Source organism: Arabidopsis lyrata, assembly GCF_000004255.2.
Source record: "Arabidopsis lyrata subsp. lyrata unplaced genomic scaffold ARALYscaffold_8, whole genome shotgun sequence".
In the NCBI taxonomy this organism is placed as follows: Eukaryota; Viridiplantae; Streptophyta; class Magnoliopsida; order Brassicales; family Brassicaceae; genus Arabidopsis; species Arabidopsis lyrata.
This window is the reverse complement of record NW_003302548.1, coordinates 22,666,221-22,689,389: the sequence shown is the minus strand read 5'-3', so window position 1 is coordinate 22,689,389 and position 23,169 is coordinate 22,666,221. Positions and strand designations below refer to the sequence as shown.

The 23,169-nt window shown below is 35.0% G+C and overlaps 5 protein-coding genes and 1 pseudogene across 7 annotated transcripts; 1 reads left to right on the top strand and 5 right to left on the bottom strand.

Annotated features, from left to right (window-relative positions):
• Window positions 1–1,073: 1,073 nt before the first annotated feature.
• Window positions 1,074–3,509, top strand: LOC9301132 (annotated as a pseudogene).
• A 340-nt stretch (window positions 3,510–3,849) lies between these two features.
• LOC9301131 (calcium uniporter protein 3, mitochondrial) lies at window positions 3,850–5,204 on the bottom strand. 2 transcript variants are annotated; one of them, XM_021015908.1, is made up of 3 exons: window positions 4,541–5,192; window positions 4,001–4,443; window positions 3,886–3,966 (listed from the first exon to the last, which is right to left on the bottom strand). In XM_021015908.1, the coding sequence occupies exons 1-2, from the start codon at window positions 5,066–5,068 to the stop codon at window positions 4,009–4,011; spliced, it is 963 nt and encodes a 320-aa protein (XP_020871567.1). In that variant the 5' UTR covers window positions 5,069–5,192; the 3' UTR covers window positions 3,886–3,966; window positions 4,001–4,008. The 2 variants fall into 2 exon arrangements, with proteins under 2 accessions (XP_020871566.1, XP_020871567.1); XM_021015907.1 differs by having other exon boundaries at window positions 3,850–4,443; window positions 4,541–5,204.
• Window positions 5,205–8,946: 3,742 nt separating this feature from the next.
• LOC9301130 (UPF0496 protein At5g66660) lies at window positions 8,947–10,775 on the bottom strand. The gene has a single exon (XM_002865009.2). The coding sequence runs from the start codon at window positions 10,381–10,383 to the stop codon at window positions 9,181–9,183; it is 1,203 nt and encodes a 400-aa protein (XP_002865055.2). The 5' UTR covers window positions 10,384–10,775; the 3' UTR covers window positions 8,947–9,180.
• A 599-nt stretch (window positions 10,776–11,374) lies between these two features.
• On the bottom strand, window positions 11,375–13,349 carry LOC9301129 (UPF0496 protein At5g66670). 2 transcript variants are annotated; one of them, XM_021027654.1, is made up of 2 exons: window positions 13,101–13,349; window positions 11,375–12,968 (listed from the first exon to the last, which is right to left on the bottom strand). In XM_021027654.1, exon 2 carries the CDS (start codon window positions 12,939–12,941, stop codon window positions 11,712–11,714), a length of 1,230 nt encoding a protein of 409 aa, XP_020883313.1. In that variant the 5' UTR covers window positions 12,942–12,968; window positions 13,101–13,349; the 3' UTR covers window positions 11,375–11,711. The 2 variants fall into 2 exon arrangements, with proteins under 2 accessions (XP_020883313.1, XP_002865054.1); XM_002865008.2 differs by having other exon boundaries at window positions 11,375–12,963.
• Window positions 13,350–13,437: 88 nt separating this feature from the next.
• On the bottom strand, window positions 13,438–15,379 carry LOC9301128 (UPF0496 protein At5g66675). The gene is made up of 2 exons (XM_021027647.1): window positions 13,720–15,379; window positions 13,438–13,638 (listed from the first exon to the last, which is right to left on the bottom strand). The coding sequence occupies exons 1-2, from the start codon at window positions 14,931–14,933 to the stop codon at window positions 13,617–13,619; spliced, it is 1,236 nt and encodes a 411-aa protein (XP_020883306.1). The 5' UTR covers window positions 14,934–15,379; the 3' UTR covers window positions 13,438–13,616.
• Window positions 15,380–15,956: 577 nt separating this feature from the next.
• Window positions 15,957–19,019, bottom strand: LOC9302819 (dolichyl-diphosphooligosaccharide--protein glycosyltransferase 48 kDa subunit). Its single transcript, XM_002865006.2, has 13 exons — window positions 18,657–19,019; window positions 18,437–18,573; window positions 18,224–18,349; window positions 18,010–18,063; window positions 17,762–17,875; window positions 17,548–17,603; window positions 17,423–17,464; window positions 17,199–17,274; window positions 16,959–17,030; window positions 16,747–16,872; window positions 16,493–16,597; window positions 16,329–16,412; window positions 15,957–16,209 (listed from the first exon to the last, which is right to left on the bottom strand). The coding sequence occupies exons 1-13, from the start codon at window positions 18,928–18,930 to the stop codon at window positions 16,162–16,164; spliced, it is 1,314 nt and encodes a 437-aa protein (XP_002865052.1). The 5' UTR covers window positions 18,931–19,019; the 3' UTR covers window positions 15,957–16,161.
• Between the last annotated feature and the right edge of the window lie 4,150 nt (window positions 19,020–23,169).

Here is a 23,169-nt window from a genome sequence, read left to right as displayed (position 1 = left end):
CAAAAGGAGAAACTGAGAAGAAGCTCATACAAAAAAAAAAAAAAAAAAAAAAAAAAAAAAACTGAGAAGAAGAAAAATGTACAACATTTGTTTCATTTTATAAGATGTTTACACATATTTTGTTTCATTAATTTAATTTTTCCATGTTTTTATGCATTATTTAATATAATTTAATGTGTTGGGCCTATTGGTATATTGCAGTCTTTTTCATATTGGTTGATCTATTTTAAATTTGATATTGAATAATGTTTAATGTAAAAATAAATAAAATTACTTCATTAATGTAATTCTTAAACTTTATGCTTTAAAAAACCAATCGCATCACACAGACGTCAACAGTCAACCTCTTTTTTTTTTCTTTTTTTTTTTATTGAATGGTTTACCAAGAACTTATGAAAAATCAAACACTTATTGAATCATTATCCATTCGACTTATTGAAAGGTTTTGATTTCCTGAATATTTGAAAAAAATTCTTAATTAACCCTGATATTTATCAATTTGAAATGAAAAAAACTAACAAAATTATAGTTTTCATGTTAGTGGATATATGTTTGAGGCATGATAAATGTTATATTCTTTTCTGTATATTTGCTCGTTTTAGATAGGCAATTCCAATCTTAATTGTATTCAAACCATTTGATTGGTGGACCAAAAATAAAAAAACATTTGATTGGAAATTTTGTCTATACAAAGTACACGGCAACGTTTTAAAAGAGCGGGAAAAGTCGAGGTCACAATCGGCTCTCGCCACATGGCCGAAGCAGCTAAGAGCATGTGCAGTCTCAAATATATTATTCTAATACATATGATTTAATTTAGTTATTTATTTTAATTTTAAATTATAAAAAAATTGAAAACCAATTATATGCTGACAAGTGTAAAAGTAGTCTCTCAAAAAGTTCTCAAATGTTCTCAGATGAAAATCGATTCTCGTTTCTCCCTCCCACTTTTTATTACTTTTTAATTTTTTATTAGTGAGAACCCATGTAAGAACTATGCACTGCACATGCTCTAAAGTGCTGAACCAACCGCTAGTGTTTTCCTCTATATCTCTCTCTCTCTGACTCTCAATATCTGAAAAACCTCACTTAAAACTGTTACCAAGGAAAGAGCTTTTGGTATTCTTTTTTTGTGTATCATAGATGATAAAACTTCATCACTGATCCCCAGATTGGAGAAGAAAGAAAGTGAGTTTCCAAACATGATCCATCTAAGGTTAACTATTAGATTAGATTGTTTTGCTTATGATTATAAAAGTTTTAAGTTGAAGAGCCTAGCTAGTCCATTTTGCTTGCTAGACTTTTTTAACATTGGCGATCTTAAACCTGTCAGGATGCATGATATCAAAACCGCCAAGGAAGTTTCAATGCATGAAGAAGAAGATCGCAGGGCACGTGAAAAAATTGAGATTGCTAAGGCTAAGAAAGAAAGTTTGAAGCTAGCTGAGCAAGAGAAGGAAATTAGAAGATTAGAAAAGTCAAAGAGAAAAGGCAAAACTAAGCAAGTGGAGGAGGATAAGGGAAAAGTTAAGCCTTGCCAAGATCATGTGGAGGAAAAAGATGTGAATCCTCCTCCTAGGTAATTAAAAAGCTTAATTATGTGCATATGCAATTGTGTATTTTTAATTTATTTACATGAACTTGTAGCATATGCCGTGGTTGCAACTATGCGATTGAAGATGGAATATATGCCAATGCTTTTGGTGTTCTTTGGCATCCTTTGTGTTTATCCCTTCATGGTCAACAACCAATTGCTAGGAGCGAGGTTTAAAACCATATACCAATTTGAAGTTGATTGCTACTAATTTGATTGAATTCCTCCTTTGACTTAATATGTTTATTTTGTTTTCTTCTCATGTTAAACTCTTTAGATTCCAAACTGCTATGTCTGTGAAAAGAAGGTAAGCTATTGAGTCCTATGAAATGAAAGCAAAGTTAAAGACTTAGTATCTCTATGAGACTTGTGGATGTAAATGTAACTGTATAATTTTTCTTTCAGATTTCTTTAACTTCGGAAGGTAGAAAGTTCAATGTGCATCCGTTCTGGAAGGAAAAATACTGTTTTAGTCATGATGATGATGGAACTCCCAAGTGTTGCAGCTGTGAAAGATTAGAGGTACTTATCAACAAAATAGAAGAGCTCTTCTGGTTTTGTTTTGACTTGTAATGGTTTTTTGCAGTCTTGTGGAACAAAATATGTAAACCTTGAAGATGGTCGACGGCTATGTCGAGAATGTACGGAATGCGCGGTTATGGATACTGTTGAATGCCATCATTTACATTTGGAAATCCGTGAATTCTTCGAATGCTTAAACATGAAGATCGAGAAACAATTTCCTCTTCTTCTTTAATCAAAGACTCACAATTCCAACAGAAAGAAGCGCTTAACAAAGCTGAAAAGGAAGAGAAGATTGTGAGTTATACATTTCCTGATCTCTCTTTATTTCACTCATATGTGTTGTAAGTTTCAATTAACACAAGCAGGACAATCATTATGGGATGGCTACCAGAGGTATTTGCCTGTCTGAAGAGCAGATGGTCACAAGTGTAAGACATTAAATAAGGTCAAAATGATACTTCTAGGGAGTGAAACTAGATTGGACTTTAAACTCTGTTTCACATATACAGGTCTCAAAAATTAAAAGGCAAAGGATGGGGCCGAACAAACAGCTAGTATTAGAGATAGTTCCAAAGTCTCAAATGGTTCTTCGAAAGTGCGAGGTCACTGCAATTCTCATCTTATATGGACTTCCTAGGTACTCTTAGTACCTCATCATCTAGCACTTTCTTGAGTCTTGGACCCAATAGGCTAAATCAAATCTATCTTCACAAACAGGTTCCTAACAGGATATATCTTGGCTCATGAGATGATGCATGCGTGGCTTAGACTCAACGGTAAGTAATGGTCAAATAAGAATTTACCCAATTTGTAGTAGCGATGAGGAGAGGTCTCAAAGTCATTTTGGTTTGGTCACAGGTTATAGGAATCTAGATATGGTTCTCGAAGAAGGATTATGCCAAGTGTTAGGCCACATGTGGTTAGAGCCTCAGACATACGCCAATCCTGATATAGCAGCAGCAGCTTCTTCTTCTCGCACTCTTCCAGCTACAACCACATCAAAGAAAGGTGAGCCATCTGAATATGAGAAACGGCTCGTGAAGTTTTGCAAGGATCAGATATATAGAAACAGATGAATCACCAGTCTACGGTGACAGGTTTAGGAAAGTTAACAAGATGATGGCCTCAAATCATTACAGCCTTAAAGATACACTGAAAGAGATCGTTAGCATTTCCAAGACTACAGCATAATTCAAAGTTTTGAATCACTATACCAATTATACACACATACCCGTATACGTATTTTTATATACACATACTTGATTTGGTGTAAACACTGCTTCTTCTTCTGTTCTAATGCTCTTTGTTCCTATGTTCAACACTTTAACAGTCTTGCGTGTTATACAAGTGTATTTTTCGTTGGATTTATAATTTCTTGCTGTTGACGCAACCCTAGCGTTCTTTCGTTAATTTGGTGATTGTTCTTCCTACAATAAAACCTATATTTCGTATTTTTTTGTGAATAGTTGGAAATAAGTGTGTTCCAACTGTATTGTCCATGCTTTTTAGTTTTGTAACAGAAACTTGTTTTTTTTTTCTCTTAGGTGGGCTACAAGCCTACAACGTGTGAACAAAAATTTATTACGTATCTCTATCCATTTTTAATTAAGTTTGCGATCCACACGGCTAGCACATTTGTGTACATTCATACATTTATTCATAGTAGAAGTCAACTGATCCAAAAAAAAATTTTACTTTGGAAATATTATTCACTTTAATTGTTGGTTTAGTAATAATAATTGTCATGCTTTGGAAATATTATTCACTATAAGCATGACAAGACTTTTTTTTTATCCCTCTAAAACTAATTTATTCTCTACGAAAATTGTAGTCGTTTATACATTTAATTAGTATCCGATTTAGGAAAAAGAAGAAGAAAAGAATTACGATCAACAACGACCAGATTTAGTAAAGTCTGGACGATGCATCTTCTGTAACTTGGTATAGCGATCGATATCGAAATCAAGCATTTTAATCAAACGTTTCTGCTTCGTCTCGAACCGGCTTTTGTAAAACCCTTCAAAGGAAGGTTCCTTTGAAGTTCGGAGGAAGAAGGCGTAACCAGCCATGAAGTAAGTCGAAGTTACGTAGAAGCATATGGGTTCCATCACGTCCCACGACAGTTCCCAAAACGTCAGCCTAAAAAATCCAATTGTTTGGGCCATAATTAGGCCTAATCCGGCCCATAATTCTTTTCGAACCAGATCATTGGCTCTTTTGTCGATATCTGATTTTATAATCTCAAGTTGTTCGAACTCTTGTCTTGTCGCGGCGTCGAGAGTGGGTTCGAGTGTCGGGATCAGACCAGCCATGGCGCTTGTTAGCTGTAGTCATATAAAGGAAAAAACAAAATTAGATCACGAATGCTAAATTTGAACAACAGTGGTAATTAAATTTGTAATGCATGTATAGTTTAATTACCTCTTCAGGTTTAAGGCAGACGAATTTTCCCAAAACGATGACGTTTCCAGCTTCGTCAAGCATATTCGCGACCCGGTTACCTTGTTCAGGATCCGAACTGTTTTCCCCGCAGACCCGAACAAACTCCGAATAAGGAACCCAGTTCTTCCCAATCTCTCTCAGCCTCGATTTCACCATCTCCATTTCCGCTGCTCTCATCAGCTTCTTCACGTCTTCCACCGTGACCGCCGGAAAAAACCCCGGTGATGATTTCGCCGGCGAAGGTGGCGGTAACATCTCGTCAAGACGGATACGATTATTATTGGACAAACTCAATTCCCTGAGTTTCTCCATCAAATTACCACCTTTAGGAACTAACTCCGGCGAGAAAAATGCCCTCTTGTGGAGAAATCTGCGGCGGATTCCAGAATCTCCGGCGTCGGGAGGAATGCCGGATTTGGTCGGACGCATTCGGGTAAGACCCGAAATCCTGGAGTAGGTTTTGGAAATGTTGAAGAGACTTTGAACTAGGGATTTCTTCGACGACATCGTCGATCTCTCAAGCTACGGTAGAAATAGAAAGAACAAAAATGAAGAGAAACAAAAAAAATCAAAGAAGAACAAAATTGGTTTGATTTAAGAGACAAAGAACACGCTTTGTATATTGGTTCGAGATTAAACAGAGAAACTTGAGCTTCCTTTTATATTAGCGTTGTTGGCTCAGATCAACGACGCAACAAACGAGAAGGCTTCTCCGAAACAGCATCCTTATCACGATATTTTGACACGATATTTTAACATAGGCGTTGCTTATCCAATTTCTCATTTATTAAATATGTTAAAACGATTGTTATGATACAGCTAAACAAAGTTAAATATATAATTAACGAGTTTCATAAACGTATGAATACAAGTATAGAACCGTTATTAGTGTAACAATAAACTTTGTTTAATCTGTGAAATTGATGGATGTATAAAAAAAACTATCAATCATTGAAGAAAAATTTCGTTTGCATTTTTAAAACATGTAAAGAAAATAATAATAAATATGGTTATATTGCTACTGCTACATCAAATTTCGAAATTATTTGATGAAAATATAAAATCCACGTTTTATGTGAGTTTTGGGTAACCAATAGGAGTAATTTCTCTCTTTGAGACCACTGAAGCACGATAAATTGGGATTACATCATCAAGTCACGGGAAATACATTATATCGGTCACCTAAATGGTGATGACCGTACACGTGGCAAGCTAAGCTTCCGACGTCATAAGCGACTTGCCACGCATTGCCGTCCGATCTTTTTTGAGAAAAATCTTATTAACACGCGAAGTCTTCCCTAGCCAATCACATCTTCTTCCCATTGCCTTCCATTTTTTGTTAATCATTATTAATTTAGTAGTGATAATGGTTCTCTTTCTCTAGTACTAATTCGTCTAAAACCTTTTTAATTATATCAGTTTGTAAACGCTTTTAATAGTATAAATTTAAGTATGTTATTTATTAAATGTGGTGTTCCATAACACGTAGATTTAGATAAGTGCAAGCATCATCTCTGTATTTTTTTTGTTATTTAAAAAAAAAAGTTCGGTGGATTTATGAGATAAGAGTTCTTTTTCAAATATTAAGCCAATGCGGAATATTTCAGTACTGGATTACGAAGACACGAGAGACCGATTCCTAATTCAACAACAAGTATTGTTCGAGAATCTGCAGTTGTCACAACTTACACAAAATTCTTAGTGGAAGACATTAACGATATGTATATTTAAGAGTTACAGTGTGAATGTTATAATTATCTATATATTGCAGTTTAAATTTGAAAGAGTGTATAAAAAACTAGATTATGAATTGTTGGGTGTTTCTTAAAACCATTTACGATAACCAAGTACTGCCAAATAGTATATATATATCTCTTTTTGGGTTGGCTGATTTTTCAACCCTATACTAATTACAATCTTAACTTTTCAACCCAAACTTTTTGTCTCTGAAAAAACCACCATAAAAAACTTTAATCTCAATAAAATTACACGTACTTTCGGATTTGTTCTTAAAACTACGCCTCCAATTGAACCGATCAGTTAACTGGTAATATCTAATCCGGTTTGATTTACCTAGAATTTTGACCAAAGTTAATCAATTTTGACTCCATTTTAACCCAATTTTGACCCAAAAACAAATATAAAAGAAAACAAATGTCTTCTGTATAAATAAAATTATTATTTTTATTTATTCATTTTTAATAAACAATTAAAAATAATAAATTATAAATTAATTTTACCAAAAAAATAATATACCACAAAATAATATGAAAGTATACCACAAAATAATATGAAAGTATACCACAAAAAAAAATATATAACAAATTTTTGGTCTATACTTTTGTTTATATAACAAAATATACAACAACAAAAATATACCAAAATAGATCACAAAATTATTTTTGTGCTATATTTTGTTATAAAATTTTGGTAATATAACAAAATATACATTTTCTTTTTGGCAATCATTTTCTTATAAATTCATTTTTCTTTTTTAAAACTCAAACGTTGGTCATATCATATATATATATATATTATTGTGTTTTTAGAAAGAAAAATGATTGCCAAAAATAAAATGTATATTTTGAATATCACCACAAATCAAAGTATATAATATCACCACAAATCAAATTCATTTATATATATATATATATAATGAATTTGGTATAATATATATATATATATAATTCAAACGCATTTTTCTTTTTAAAACCACCATATATATATATAAATATATATATATATATATATAACTGACCTTTGAATTTATAAAAAAAAAAACTGAATCTATAAAGAAAAATGAATTTATAAATATCATAATATATACTTTGATTTATGGTGTTTAAGGATATATATAATGAGTTTTGCATATACTTTGAATTTCACAATATACAAAATTCAAAGGTCATATATTATGATTTCCAAAGAAATTATTATTTTATTTTTCTGTAATATTACCAAAAGTATATACCAAAATTTTATTATATAATTCTTTAGAGGTTTATTTTTATATCTTTTTTGATAAAATTAAGTTATAATTTATTATTTTAATTGTTTATAAAAATAAATAAATAAATAAATTTATTTTTAGAGAAAACATTTTTTTCTTTTATAATTGTTTTTGGGTCAAAATTGGGTTAAAATAGAGTCAAAATCGATTAATTTTGGTCAAAATTCTGGATAAGTCAAACCGGATTAAATATTATCGGTTAATTGATCGGTTCAATTGGAGGCATAGTTTTACGAACAAATCCGAAAGTACATGTAATTTTATTGAGATTAAAGTTTTTTTTGGTGGTTTTTTCAGAAGTAAAAAGTTTGGGGTGAAAAACTAATATTGCAACTAGTATAGGGCTGAAAAATCAGCCAACCCTATTTTTTTTTGCCACTTTAACGTAAAACGGACTTATATACAGTATGTACATTGTATTAAGTTTCAGAACAATTTATTAATATTAAAGAATCACAATTAACGAAAAGAAACAATACTATATAAACGGAAAAGGTGGAAGTTAGTAGGTTGAATGAAAAGCATGAAAATGTGTGAGGACTGGACACACGTAAACGAGTCGCCACGTAAATGCAAAAGAGAGTTTCGAATCTGTGAGTGCGTGTGTGTTAGGGAGAGAGTGTCGGGGAGTTGATATCTAAGGAGGGTTTCTTTAGACTTTTAATTAGAGCTACTATACCAAACTCCTCACGAGGCTCCATCTCCTTAATTTCTCGTGGGGTCGTTGTTGTGGTTGTTTTTTGTAATAAACAAATAAATCAATAAAAGATGGTTTGATAAAAATAAATAAAAAGATGGATTCTTTTTACGAAGCTACCTCCCCCAGTTGAATTATATAACATTACCGTTTTTATTCATCCTCCCATGCACTCTCCTTTTCTTGACCGTCAATTTTAATTTCTTGACAATTTACGAAGTAACCGATTTTTTCCATCTTACTTTTTCTGTCCAAATATATTTTTCCTTTTTCGACAAACTTATATTTCCCTCATCGCTATTTTGTAAAAAGTTAAAATTGAAATTACAAGTAGCGCGCTATTCGTAAACTCTCCAAAACCGTATATTCAGAAAGTTATTTTATAAAAGAAAGAAGAAACAAATGTATGGCAAGAAGTATCGAGGTTGTTTCTGCAGATGGAAGGATCACTTAATGTATATACATTTGACATTATTTAATGAGATTCAAAACCAGTACTTGTAATCTACGAATGTTACAAATATATCACCAGATTGACATGTTACGTTGATGTTTAAATTTTGACAATCAACTAAAAATTAAGCTAAGACGGTATGTTCGGTTGAAACTTTTTAATCTACTTGAATTCTTTGTTCGTAAATTTAAAATGTAAGAAACGAAAAAAAAAAACAATAGAAATTAAACAAAACACAAAAATATTTCTTTAATCAATCCTTTTAAATTGGCAACGTTACTTGATAAAGCTATAGTGGGCCTAAAATCCTAACTTCTAAGCCCATAACCATTGATAAAAAAATTAAAAACTCTTTGACTTCGGAGTCTTGCTTGAGTGATAACATTACTCAACCCTAATGTCTTTGAAACGCCACCATTGATGATATTTATAAATTATAACTTCCCTTTTTACGAAACTCAATTAGCGGGTAACCTAAGGATGTGTTCCAGAACTAGAAGTCTTCCCAAAGCAATGAATTTGCAACACTTAGCCGCATTTTCACCAACTTCTTCCATTTTCTCAGTAAACCCATCTACATGCTTCTTGATTCCTTGCATCGCAAGTCTCGTCGCCTCCTCTTCTTCTTCTCTCTCAACAGCAAATTCCACAGTCTCCAGAATCAACGAAACCCTAATTCTCAGTTCATCAACTTCCGATCTTACATTCTTCATCGCTTCATTGTTAACTTGTGCTCTACTCTCCATCAACAAAACCAAACCTCTTTGTCTCTTCACAGCTCTCTCGTACTTTTTCCACATCTGGCTAAACCATTTCCCTGTTATCTCAATCGGTGCGGTCGATCCAGAGGCAACCGCACTCACCACTGGCGGCGCACTCATTGTGGTTGCAACCACTGATAAGACAAGAACAGAGACAAACGCAGTAGCGAAAAACACATTAGACAGCGTCCTCAATGTCTTCACATTCCTCTGTTTCTTATCAAGCTTTTTTCTCTGCTTACGCAACTCCTCTAAAAGCAAAACCTGCTGGTCGTAGACGGAATCGAACTGAGTCACGAACTCGCCATTAAAAGGGTCTCCCATGGCTTTAAACTTATTCAGCTCCTCCAAGGTTTTCGCATACTTCTTCTTCTTGTTATTTTCTCCAAGATCCGTGTCCTCTGACTCTGTCTCGAACTGTTTCACCGCGAACCGAATGATAAGTTGGCTAATTTCTGTTCTCTTGACGCAGTTCTCGACAGTATTGCAGAAATCTAAGGTCTTGGAGGTACTTCTAAAGTAGATATCAACCAAAGACTTAAGATCTTTGTTCTTCCACACATCTTCTCTGCTTTCAATAATGACTCTTACTGCATTTTGGTTTAGTTCAAGCAGAAATCCGTAAACCTCCATGAGTGAGTCTAGGTTCAAAGATTGAGTCTCGGCTCGAGCAGCGAGGGAGGTGATGATTATGTTGGTTCGTTGGTGAAGTGAAGAATCAAAGGATTTGAGGTTGGAGTCTTTCATACAAGCGGATGTGTAAGAACTTAGGTCAGATGAGTATTTAGACCGCATATCTGTCCGGACAGCTTTAACCGGTAAAGTGTTTGGTCCGTTCCTCTTTGAACTGGATTCTCCAGTCATGAGCTCTGGCAAGCATCCACAGAGTTCCATTGACATAATCTGGAGCTAATCTGACTTCAGAAATGCCAAAACCAAAAGGTAAATACAAAGAAAAAACAGAGATTCAAGACATCAGACAAAATATAAACAAAAAGCAAGGATGTAAAACGGATCAAGATGAGCTGGAGTTGAAGAGAAAGAGAAATTACCAAAGCTTGGGTTAGAATCTCGATCAGGACAAGACAGGACATGACAAGAAGAACTTATTTAACTCAACTAAATATCAACAATTACTCGAAAGATGGACACGTCATATGTTTACACGCGTTTTTCTTGTGGAAAAACTAGTCATAATGAATGTACATTTACTTCGACTTTGTTGAGTTAGTTCTTTTTGGATAAAAGGTAGCTTAGTTGAGTAATTCGTTGAAATGTCAAATCAAATTTTATGCAGACTGAAGAAACATTACTCTATATGGAGTTTGAAATTCATTTACAATTGGAAAATGATTAAGGTTCTGTTCGTTTGCCTGTCGCTGGCGACTGAAACCAGCGACAGCGACCAAAAGTTGTTCGTTTGCCTGTCGCTGGTTCAGCGACCAGCGACGGCAATTTTCAGTCGCTGAAATTTTTAGCGACCAGTCGCTGGTTTCAGCGATCAATCGCTGCTTTTGGTCGCTGAACCAGCGACAGTCAAACGAACAATTTAGCGATCAAAAAATATAAATTAAAAAAATCAAAAATAAATTAAATCAAATTAATTTTAAAATATAGCGACTGTTTAGAGCGACAGTCAAACGAACAACACAGCGATAGCCGTTAGCGACAGTCGCCAGCGATAGACAAACGAACAACACATACTGTCGCTGGTCGCTGATCGCTGTCGCTGGTCGCTATCGCTGAATCCAGCGACAGGCAAACGAACAGGGCCTAAGTTGCAAACGCATACGGATTTTCATTTTTCGACTGAGAGAATGAAAAAAACAAAACAAACAGAGAAACAAAACACATAATTCTTATTAATAATGCATTTCTTATTAATAATGCATTTCTTCCTGAAACAACCTCAAAGAAAAAGACTGTCCCTCTTCTTCTGAGTTTCACGTTCCATGGATTTAGGATTAAAGGCTTCAACTACCAATGCCTGCTCCATTTGATAAAAACGCATACGGATTTTCATTTTTCGACTGAGAGAATGAAAAAAACAAAACAAACAGAGAAACAAAACACATAATTTTTTTTTTTTAAACTCCTCAACATCAAGACAACATCACTGAATAAAACTATAGTGGGCCTAAAGTCCCAGCTTAAAAGCCCATAAACAATGATAGAAACTGGTTGACCCCCAAGTCTTGAGTGATCAAACTCCTCAACATCAATGTCTTTTAAACGCCACTGATATTTGTATTTGCAGCTCCTCCTTCTACGATCTGTAAACTAAGGATGTGTCCCAGAACTACAAGTCTCCCCAACGCGATGAGTTTGCTACAATTGGCCGCTCTTTCTCCAACTTCCTCGATTTTTTCAGTAAACCCTTCTACTTTCTTCTTGATTTCTTGCATCGCAAATCTCGTCGCCATTTCATTTTCTTCTCTCTCCACAGCAAAGTCCACTGTCTTCAGAATCGATGAGATCCTTATGCTCAGGTTTTCAACTTCGAATTTTATATTTACCATCGTTACATTGTTAGCTTGCACCCCAAGCTCCATTGTTAAAACCAAACCTCTCTGTCTCTTCACAGCTTTCTCGTACTCCTTCCACATCTTGTTACACCATGTTCCCACAACCTCAATCGGTGTGGTCAATCCAGACGCAACCGCACTCAATACCGGAGGTGCCATCATTGCTGCCGCAACCACCGATAAGACAAATACAGTCACAAACGCAGTCACGAAAACCACATTTGACAATATCCTCCATGTCTTTATATTCCTCTGTTTCTTACCAAGCTTTACTTTCAGCTTACGCAACTCGTCCAGAAGCAAAATCTGCTGCTCGTATACGGACTCGTACTGCGTCACGAACTCGCCATCGAAAGGGTCTCCCATGGCTTTAAACTTGTTCAGCTCCTCCAAGGTTTTTACATACTTCTTCTTCTTACTTTCTCCAAGATCCGTGTCCACCGTTTCTGTCTCGAACTGTTTCACCGCGAATCGAATGATAAGTTGGCTTATTTCTGCTTTCTTGACGCATTTCTCGACGGTATTGCAGAAGTCTAAGGTCTTGGAGGTACTTTTGAAATAGACATCAACCAAAGCCTTAAGATCATTGTTCTTCAAAACGTCTTCTTTGCTTTCAATGATGACTCTTACTGTATCTTGGTTTAGTTCAAGAAGATATCCGTAGACCTCCATGAGTGACTCTAGGTTTAAAGATTGAGTCTTGGCCTGAGCAGCGAGCGAGCTGATGATGCTGTTGGTTCGCTCGTGAAGCGATGAATCAAAAGATTTGAGGGAAGAGTATTTTTTACAAGCGGATGTGTAAGAACTCAGGTCTGATGAGTATAGGGACCGCATATTTGTTTGGACCCTTTTAGCCGGTGAAGTGTTGGTTCCGTTGCTGTTAGGACTGGAGTTTCCTTTCGTGAGCTCCGAAAATAATCCACAGAACACCATTGATATTACTGGTGGAGCTAATCTGACCTTAAAAACACCAAAATCTTAAAGTAAAGTTTTACAAGAAACAGAGTTTTGTCTCTGAAATTCCGAAATCAGACATAAAGCAAGGTGCAAGGATGAATAATGTAATAAACGGATCAAGAAACCGAAACTTACTCGAACTTTTGATAAGAATCTGGCGAGACACAAGCTTTTGAAAATTTTAATCCAAGACGATTACTTCTGTCTCTGACGATTGACTAAAATATATAGCGTCTTGTTCTAAATCCACAGTTAGTCAAACCTCGAAAATGGGCAGGTATATGATTTGGTCTTTTTAATATGTTTTAATGTGGAACAAGCTGTCATAAGAAATGATTTCTTTTTTCGTAGTCTGATTTTTGTGGAGTTTGTTGATATGTCAAAATCAAACTATCAATCAACACACCTTAATCAAGAAGATTGCTCTCTTTTATCGTTGACTAGGTTGTATGTATGATTTATAAAGAGAGGCTAAAATAATCAGTATCGACTTTGAATTTTATTTCCAATTGAGTAATACATTATGCTGTGCTAAACAGATACAGATGTATACAAGAGCTGCTACACATAACATTATATAAGCGCTATGTGACATACCACAGAACCTCTTCTCAATAACCACCGCTTTAATTATACAGCCTATGTTATCCCTCACAATGTGATAGTCTCAATCCTGACCAAAAGAAATGCAAAATGTGAGCCAACGATTCAAACTTTCAACAAACCCAAGAAAAACAAAGAAACCAAAACTTACAAGTTTCCTTGCTCTGAATCTGAACTTGAGGGGAAACTTAGAATGTGCCTTAGAACGATTGTTCTCGCCAATGTGATATTTTTGCTACACTTAGTCGCGTTTTCACCCACTTCCTCGATTCTCTCTGTGAAAACATCAAACTTCTTGCTGATCTCGTGCATCGAAAGCCTCACAGCCACTTCTTCTTCTTTCTCCTTGAGTGCAAAATCAACCTTTTGCATCATCGATTCCATCTCAATCTTCAACTTATCTATAAGGACTCGAATGTTATCCATGTCTTTCATGGTGACATAAGCACCAATCCTCATCGACAGAACAATATCTTTCTGTCCTTTCACTGCCGTTTCATACTTCTTCCAAAGATGATTACACCATTTCCCTATTGACCCAACCGGAACCGCCAACGCAGCTGCAACCGCAGTCACAACTGGCGGTGCAGCCACAGCGGCTGCTACAACAGAGAAGATCAAAACAGAGACAAAGGCAGTCACGAATACCACATTCGAGATTTTCTTCCAGTGCTTTATGTTCTTAAGCTTTTTATCAAGCTTCCTCTTTTGCTTATGAAGTATCTCCAGAAGCATAACCTGCTGCTCGTAAACCGACTCAAACAACATGAAGAAATCTCCATCAAACGGATCAGCAGAAGCCTTAAACTTGTTAAGCTCTTCCAAAGTTTTGGCGTACTTATTAGTAGTACCCGGCTCGACGGATTTGTTGTTCCCTGATGACTCCATCTCAAATTGCTTAAGCGCAAACTGTAAGAGCATTTGGCCTATCCTCGCACGTTTAACACAATTATCAACGGCATTGCAGAAATCTAAGGTCTTGATGCTACTATCAAAATACGCATTGACCAAACATGTCAAATCTTTGTTGTCCCACGCATCTTCTTTGCTTTCAATGATAAACCTAACGACCTCTTGGTTCATTTCGAGAAGACACCCTGAGACTTCAATAAGGGCGTCAAAGGATAAAGACCGAGTTTCGGCACCAGAGGCTAGCGAGCTGATGACTCGGTTGGTGCGTTGGTGAAGAGAGGAATCGAAGGATTGTAAATCGGGATCTTCTCTACAAGCTGACTTGTAAGCAGTAAGATCTGCAGAGTATAAGGAACCCATGTCGGTTCGGATCTGTTGAAGAGGTGGGGGAGTGCTGTTCCTGCTGGAATTTGATTTGTCCTCCATGGTTTTGGAGAAGATTCCAAGAAACATGGACTGTCTCAGGGACGATTAATCAGAACCCCAAAAGATGTTGACTTTTATGACAAACAGAATCCAGAACCGGTGTTTTGAGCCAAAAAAAAAAAAAAAAAAAGACAGGGAAGAACCTACAGAAACAGAAATCGTACTTGATGATCTGAGGAAAATCTGGTCTATAGGAAGCAGAGTGAGAGAATCAAGACAAGAGCTTTCGTTGCAGGAGGCTGGAATTGAAAGTGAGATCGGTATCGGTAAGTACCTGGAAAATCGATGTGGATCCGGAAGAGATAAGATTGAGCTGAAATCGTAGTTACTCTGAGAGTCAAAGAGTGGTGAAGGAGAGGGATTGATTGTGTGGAAGAATTTGATTGTGGAGAGAAACAACTGAGTTGCTTCTTCTGTCTTTGACTTGTCTTCCCATTTGGCATTTTTGTCGCGAGATTGACATGTTCCACACTGTTTCCATTTAGTCAAGTCGCATTTTTTTAAAATCAATTCTCGACTTTATTAACCACTATCAGTTGATTGTATTCATTCACTACTTTCTCTACTATACCATATTTATGCCTATTACGACAACAAAAAATTAAATATTCCTGGGTCAATGTTTCAATTGTTCCTTTCGGCTGCTGGGAATATTGGATTTATGGATTTGTTGTGAACCTATCTGTTTGATTTTGGTTTAGATGCGTGAACTTGAGAAAATGATCATCGAAATTTTGAGTTTTCTAAATGGGTCCTAATTAAAACAAGCCCGTAACAAAACTTTTCCTGGGCATCTCATGCATTTTGGATATTTACACAAAAATCCGAAAGTTAATTACACGATTACAAGAGACCTCCCAATATTTACAATTTTACCCCATTTCTTATAGTTATTTACATATATTACCCTGAAATTGATTTCTTTCCTAATCTTCTTCATTAATCACACAGACATGCCCCATTAATTTATGAGTTTAAAATGGTGACTGGTGACCTGCCTTGGACATACTTGTATATATATCTTGATTACGGGAGAGAGGAGAAAGCAGAAGCAGAGAAAGGGTGTAAAGTTACGTTAACATAAACAATATCTGGGAAACAAAAACAAAAAAGTTGCAACTGTCTGGCTAAATCTAGAAACATGTGAAAACCTTGTTGCCCAACAATATTGGTCTCAAGTTCAAAATTTGTTTTTTCTCATCTAAATATGAAGGTTTGGCTTACTTTATGCGACTTGACAACCATTTAAGGGATTCTACTTATGGTAGAGGTAGACGAAGCTGAATACGAAGAAACCAGCCATCTGTCGTCCAAGAGCAAACGATGAAGTTAAAGATTAGCTCTCTCAGATGTACATGTGTCTGTGTGTGTGTGTGTGTGTGTGTGTGTGATAGAGAGAACATAGAAGGATTTAGGGTTTACCGTAGTAAAGCAGGCTCCATAATAAGGATACGCAGTTGGGATAAATCTCTCATACTCATTGTGTCTGTAAGGCCGCACCGGAATCTGCAAAAGCCCGCATTTTTGGCATCATATGTCTTAGTCTGGAAAATGAGCAAAACTCTAGGAGATAGTTAGTTACTCACCTGCTTCGAAAGAGATAATGTACTGTATCCTAGCTTTTCATATTCAACTTTAAACTGGAATACACCATAGACATCAGGAACCTTGAAAGATGTATGAAACAGACCCTGCAAAGTAGGCAACAAAGCAGGCTGATAACTAGCTTCTAAACAAAGCAGGCTGATAACTAGCTTCTAAAGCTGAAAGCAATTTAAAACAAACAAAGAAAAAAAAAAAGAGATGAGAAGACTCTGCTTTGGAGATCATAATAAGTCACCTTCTTGTCTGTTGACAGGGTTTTCAACACATACGGGCTCATCATGTAAAACTGAACCTGCACATCGTTAGCAACATACGGCTCCCAGCTCTTTCCTGACCACTCATATATCTCTACAGAAAATTCCTGCAATGAACAGCCACATTAAAAGCTTGCCACAGATTCTCACTAGATACCAGGTGATTATCACCTAAGCACGATAAAAAACATACCAGGTCATCCTTTATCCTATATATCGCTGGCTCATCTGTTTCTCCAACCCTATGGTGTACAAGACTACCAGCCTGGACACAGAAGATAAGTGAGGAACGCACCAATGAAGGTAACAGAGAGGTGACTAATTGAACAAACAAGCTATCATCTGATTTATGTATAGGAGTAAGCAATTAATATCTGCATATTTGAAGGTTTAAAGGAGAGAGTAAAACAAGGCAAAATGACTATGCATATACCTTCAGATGGCCCCTTTCGTGGAAGACCCATTTGCTTAGTTCAGTCACAAACTGTTCGTTGCCAGATTTTTCGTATCTAGGGAAGTGTTAGATAAGATCAGTTAATCTTCTTTCAAAAAGTAATGCGACATCAATCATTGACAAAAGAGTCCTTAAATCTTTGTAGCTACGTATCATGCTAACTAAAAGTTTCACTTGATGAACTATGATATGTGTCTACTTACTGGTTCGGACTCCCTGCTTTCTGGACACCAGATCTGATTAACCTGTCTCGTGCAAACCAAACTCTGAATCAGAAACATCCATATGCATGAATTAGTTGGAGGAATACCATCAAACAATTGCTCACCTATCGCTAAACAACTGCAAAGAGCCTGAGATCACAACCCTAGCATTGTTCCTGGCCTGCATTTTTAAAATATGTGAACTCAAGGCAGTGAATGAAAATACATTTCATAAGTGGAGAGCTAATTGCAAACAAAAACATGATAGTTTGCTCAGACTTCACAGGAACATCGAATTATCCAGGGGTATATATAGCTGGTTACAAAAGAGAGACAAACCTGCATGACCGAGACTAGCGAAATTGCAGACCCTGTGAGCTGGGGGGGACTAGACAACTTTGAGCTGGGGTTAGCAGAATAAGCCGAGGGAGAGGCTGAAAGAACTTTCAAAACCTAGGAATGGAGTATGAGGTATAGATTAACAAAAGTTAATTCCCACATCAAGGTATAGTTATTCATATGAAACATTAATTTTGTACTAATCGACATCTACTCAATGCAATAAAAATTTAAGTTCTTCGACTTACCAGATTGTTGGTAGGATTCAACGAATGCGCAACTCCTCTGAAGAGCACGGGAGCCTGTAATTCATAAACCCGAACACAAAATGACCTTAAAAGTCTTACTAATCAGAAACAACCAACACCCCCAGATTTTCGTACATTATCTTAAATCAAAAACCATACAAGAAGTACTTGTGAGTATTAGTCAGATAACTCAGCTAGATAGCATGGAAGTTACCTCAATCTTGGTTTTTCCTAAAATGACATCGGATTTAACTAAATCGTCGGCAGCAATCAAGGTGTGGTCGCCGTCAACATCAGAGACAGAGAAGCTAGTATGATCAATAACCACAGCTGAAGAATCCTAAGGAAACAAATAGCTAATGAATCAAAATCCTAAAGTCGCAATTTGTTCCAACAAGAAGATAATTCCACATTCTGAGAAACCAACCTCATCAAAATCAACCCCACACTCTGTGGCAATACCCCTAATCAAATCAGATGCAGAAGTATCCGCCGATAAGATCAGGTCACGACCGGAATCAATGAAATCAGCAATGGATTTCGAATCCAAGGATCCTCCAAGCCCTACACACAACGAAATGACCAAATCGATATCCAAAATAAAGACAAAATTATCGATCAGGGAGCTCAGAGATCGAAGATCTTACGTTCTGTGGATGGGGCGAAGATGATCAACCCATCGTACAAGTACTGGCCATATCGTTGAAGCGCAAGCTTCGAATCTTCAGCTAACTTGAAATCGAGATCAAATCCACGAGACTTGAGAGTGTTGAAGAAGATAGAATGAGAGGATTTGAGTGATAAATCATCGAGAAGAACAAGAACTCGCCGATCCGTCGGATTATCGACGGAGAAAGAGAAACTAAGCAAAGGAAGAAGGAATAGAGAGATCAACGCGACGGATCTCGAGAGGTTCATCATATTTGGTTCCTAGGGTTTTATCACGGGTGTGAAGTGACTGTGACCACTAGAGAGAGAGAAGAAGAAGAAGCAGACTCGACGATGGTACGTACCATCAGGCGTTGACGATCACGTACTCTCAAACGACACCGTTGCGTGTTGCTCGAAATATTTAAAAGTGGGCCGAAATATAAATCCTTTAGTAGGCTTGAAATTAATGGGCTTACACCAGATTATATTTGGGTCTGGTGGGTTGGGTTTCATGATCTACCACTAGTGCTAAAATTTAGTGATTTAATTTTAACATTCAACCAAATTTTTGGTTGTGGGATCAATCAGTTATCATTTTGGTCACTGAATATGATTTTGCAGTTGTTGATCGGCATTTGATGAATGTTTCCATGATTAGCGGTGACCACCAATTATTATGTTTAACAACTAAAAAAAAGTGTGGCAGAGTTAATCATAATTTTCTTGCAATAGACAACATTTATAGTGGAGCCTGACCGAACATTAGAGCAGTTGCATCATCAGTGTTTATATATGGAGTTGGCTCTGTATTAGCCGTTGGTGTAGATGGCCATGACTTTAATTTGAGACATAAACTGGGACTTTTGTTTGCTGCAAATTTTATAACGAAAAAGAAAATAACAAAATTATTCCTAAGAATATGCTGAAAAATCACCAATCAAAATGAAAAAGGAATAAAAATATTTATTTATACAGTTCCTCTAATATTGGAGGAAAAGTTCGAAAAAATTTCCACTCTTTTACTATAATTTTATTTTTTGTTTCCCTTTCATCTTTCTACTCTCGGACCCAGTATTTTACCCATCTATCTAGATGGCTGGTAACATCAATTATTCAATCTTATGCATTATTATTTATTTTTTTTTTGGGCAAAAATCTTATGCATTATTTATTCTATCATTGTGGCAGGTGATAGAGTGATTGGACCGCGTATCATTGTGACATGTGATGAGTTTATTAAACTTGTTTAATGTAGTCCCTGCTAATTAATGAAAAAATTCTAATAGTAATATCAATTATTCACTTTAGTCAAAAGAAGATAAAAATAGTTTAATTGCGAAACAAAAAGGCCATATATTCTCAAATATGAAGTCGGTCCATTCTAGTCTCTAGACATAACAAATCAGTGATATGATTAAGATCGTTCTTACGTAAAACGCAGATCTACTTTCTTCGTTCCAGCCTTGACTTACCGTTTAACAAGTTGTATATGTTTTGTCTCATTAGAATCACGGGAATAATGTTACGTAATTACCGAGATAGCGTGATAAGAAATTTGATTAAAAACATTGTTTATAACAAGGGCCAAGTTTCAAATCTAATTTTAATTTATGGTTAATTTGATGATTTCCTTCCTTTAGAACCATGAAAAAAGGTCAATCATCTCTATGAAACTTTATTTTAATGTCTTGACTTACTATAATATAAGTTATAGTATTTGTTTTATTAGAGAGCAGGAAGAATATATTGCGTACTGACGGAGATAACAGGAGAAGAAAACAAGATTGACCATATCATATATTAAGCTGAAATTTTCAACAACAAGCGTCCAATTTTGATTCACGATTAATTGGTTGTTTTCTCGGACCGCCATAATTTAGAATAATGTTCTTTAAATGAATCATATTTTACGGCATCCACTGGCCACGGGCCATGACATCCGGTGTGCATTTTAATGGAGTGATCTTGTATTAAAAAACTGCTATTATGATTTACTGATTAGAAGTTATGAATTTCATTTGGATTTTCTTCAAATTATAACCGCTTATAAGTTTATTTTATGATTAGCGAAATGTTTTCCTGTAATTGTATGAGTCAGAATGTCATCGTAAAATATTATTAATAAATATCATCAATATAGTTAAAAATATTATTTAACTTTTTAAAGCTCTATATGTTCACCTAAAATGATAAGTAAAAAACAAAACAAAACAAAAAAATCGTAATGAATCTCATTTTTTTCATCGGTGGTCGTTAAGCCATGTGATGGATTAGTTATCAACGTGAGATATGGGATTAGTTATCAATTAATTGGTTACCAGCAAATCGAATACATGATAAATTGATAATCCATGAATGATGAAGAAAGTTGGGGTAGGTTTGTAAGAAAAAGGAAAGTTTGATAAATAATTTAATTATAAATCTAATTAATGTGTTACTAACTGTTCAAAAAAACAACAAAACATAAATCTTTCCAAATGTGTTATAATGGTGGACAACATTTCTTGTCTACCCAAATTTTTGTATGTCGTTTTGAATTCTTGTCCACAAAAAGTCTGTTGTTTCAAATGTAGACAAGATTTTTTGTCCACCAAATATCTTCCCAATCTGTTGTTTCAAAGGTGGACAACATTTCTTGTCTACCAAAATTTTCGGTTCAAAGTCTTGTCCACCATTATGGCACATTTAGAAAACAAATGTTTTGTGGCAATTTCTTTAAATTTTGCTACAATATATAACACATTAGACCGGGGATGTGCCTTTAGTCAAGTGGTTAAGTCCAGTTGACTCCGCCTTCCCCACCGGAGTTCGACTCCACTAAATCGCGTTATTCCGCGTAGTAGGGATTGGCTATGGATCGGGTCTTGTCGATCCAAAGATGTCAAAAAAAAATATAACACATTAGACCAAAATCCTTTAATTATACATGGGATACAAGCTTATATTTCCATTCCTGTTTATTTAATTAAGTACTTTCATCATAGAATCAAAACACATACTATCTTTCTCTTCTCCTAAAATTTTGTTTTTCAATACTGGTCAATAGTAATTACTGATATGTTTAAAATCAAAATATGAGTGGGCATGTGATCCACCATCTCCAACGTGAGCCCGATCATGTGGTGATTAATTGGTCTTTTACTTTTTTCTATATATTTTTCAAAAGATATATATTCTATCTCTAACAAAGAAAGAGATATATATTTTCAAATACATGAATATCATAATATCGAGTTATGTATAGGACAATTGAGGTGGTACCGTGGTAGCTAGATCTCGCGATGAACCAATAATTATAATATATCAATATTATTGTCGAAAATACATATGATCACAATCACTATACATATGGTTTTGTTTGTTAGTAATTTAGTAATCATATTTAATTGAGTTTAAATTTAATTAAAAAAACTCGTATTTAATTATGTGTGGTGTTATCATCTCTTTACCTTACAAGATGAAAAGTAGAAGAAGATTTTTTAGAACTCGTATTTTTTCACGTCTTTTTTTTTTTTTTTTCTTTTTCCTACTTCACGTTGAGTTCTAAAAAATCTTGTTCCATTTTTCATCTTCTTTTTTTTTTTCCTTTTTTCATCTTGTACATAAACTATTAAAATTACAATACTTATATTCGTATAGCTATATATTCGTTTAACATGGTATTGCTTTATAGTATAAAATTTAATTATTTATTTTTTTGTGAGATGGTCTACATTTGAGTAAATAAACCGTGATTCAACTAAAACTATTAACCTAATTGATTTTATTAGCGTGTTGTTCTTAAAACGTCAATCTTGTTCAAATCCGCTTAATAAGTTGAGAAATTGTTAAAAATGCCCCTTTTTCAATACCCCTTTTCAAAAATGCCCCTTTTGATAGTTTATTTTTAAGTTTGCCCTCTTTTAGTTTTTAATGACCATTTTACCATTATTTGAAATAAAATTAGGTCCACAAAATACAAAATATTTTTTGGCGGGAAAAGTGATCCCGCAATTTTCCCGCCAAAACACTTGTAAAAACCTTTAAAATACATTGTAAAATTTTCCCGTAAAAATTTTTCCCGCCAAAATTTTTTTTTTGTGGGAAAAGTGATTCCGCAATTTTTTTGGCGAACTTTTTTGGCGGGAAAATTTTTAGCGGGTAAAAAATACAAGGTATTTTAAAGGTTTTACAGAGTATTTACAAATGTTTTGTAAGGTTTTACAATGTATTTTAAAAGGTTTTACAAGGTATTTATAAGGTTTTATAAGGTATTTATAACTTGTAAAACCTTATAAAAAACTTGTAAAACCTTATAACTTGTAAAACCTTATAAAATAGCTTGTAAAATCTTATAATATCTTATAAATAAGTTGTAAAACCTTTTAAAATACATTGTAAAACCTTATAAATACCCTGTAAAAAACCTTTAAAATACCTTGTAAATTTTTCCCGCCAAAAATTTAACGCCAAAAAAATTGCGGAATCACTTTTCCCGCAAAAAAAAATTTTTGGCGGGAAATTTTTTTG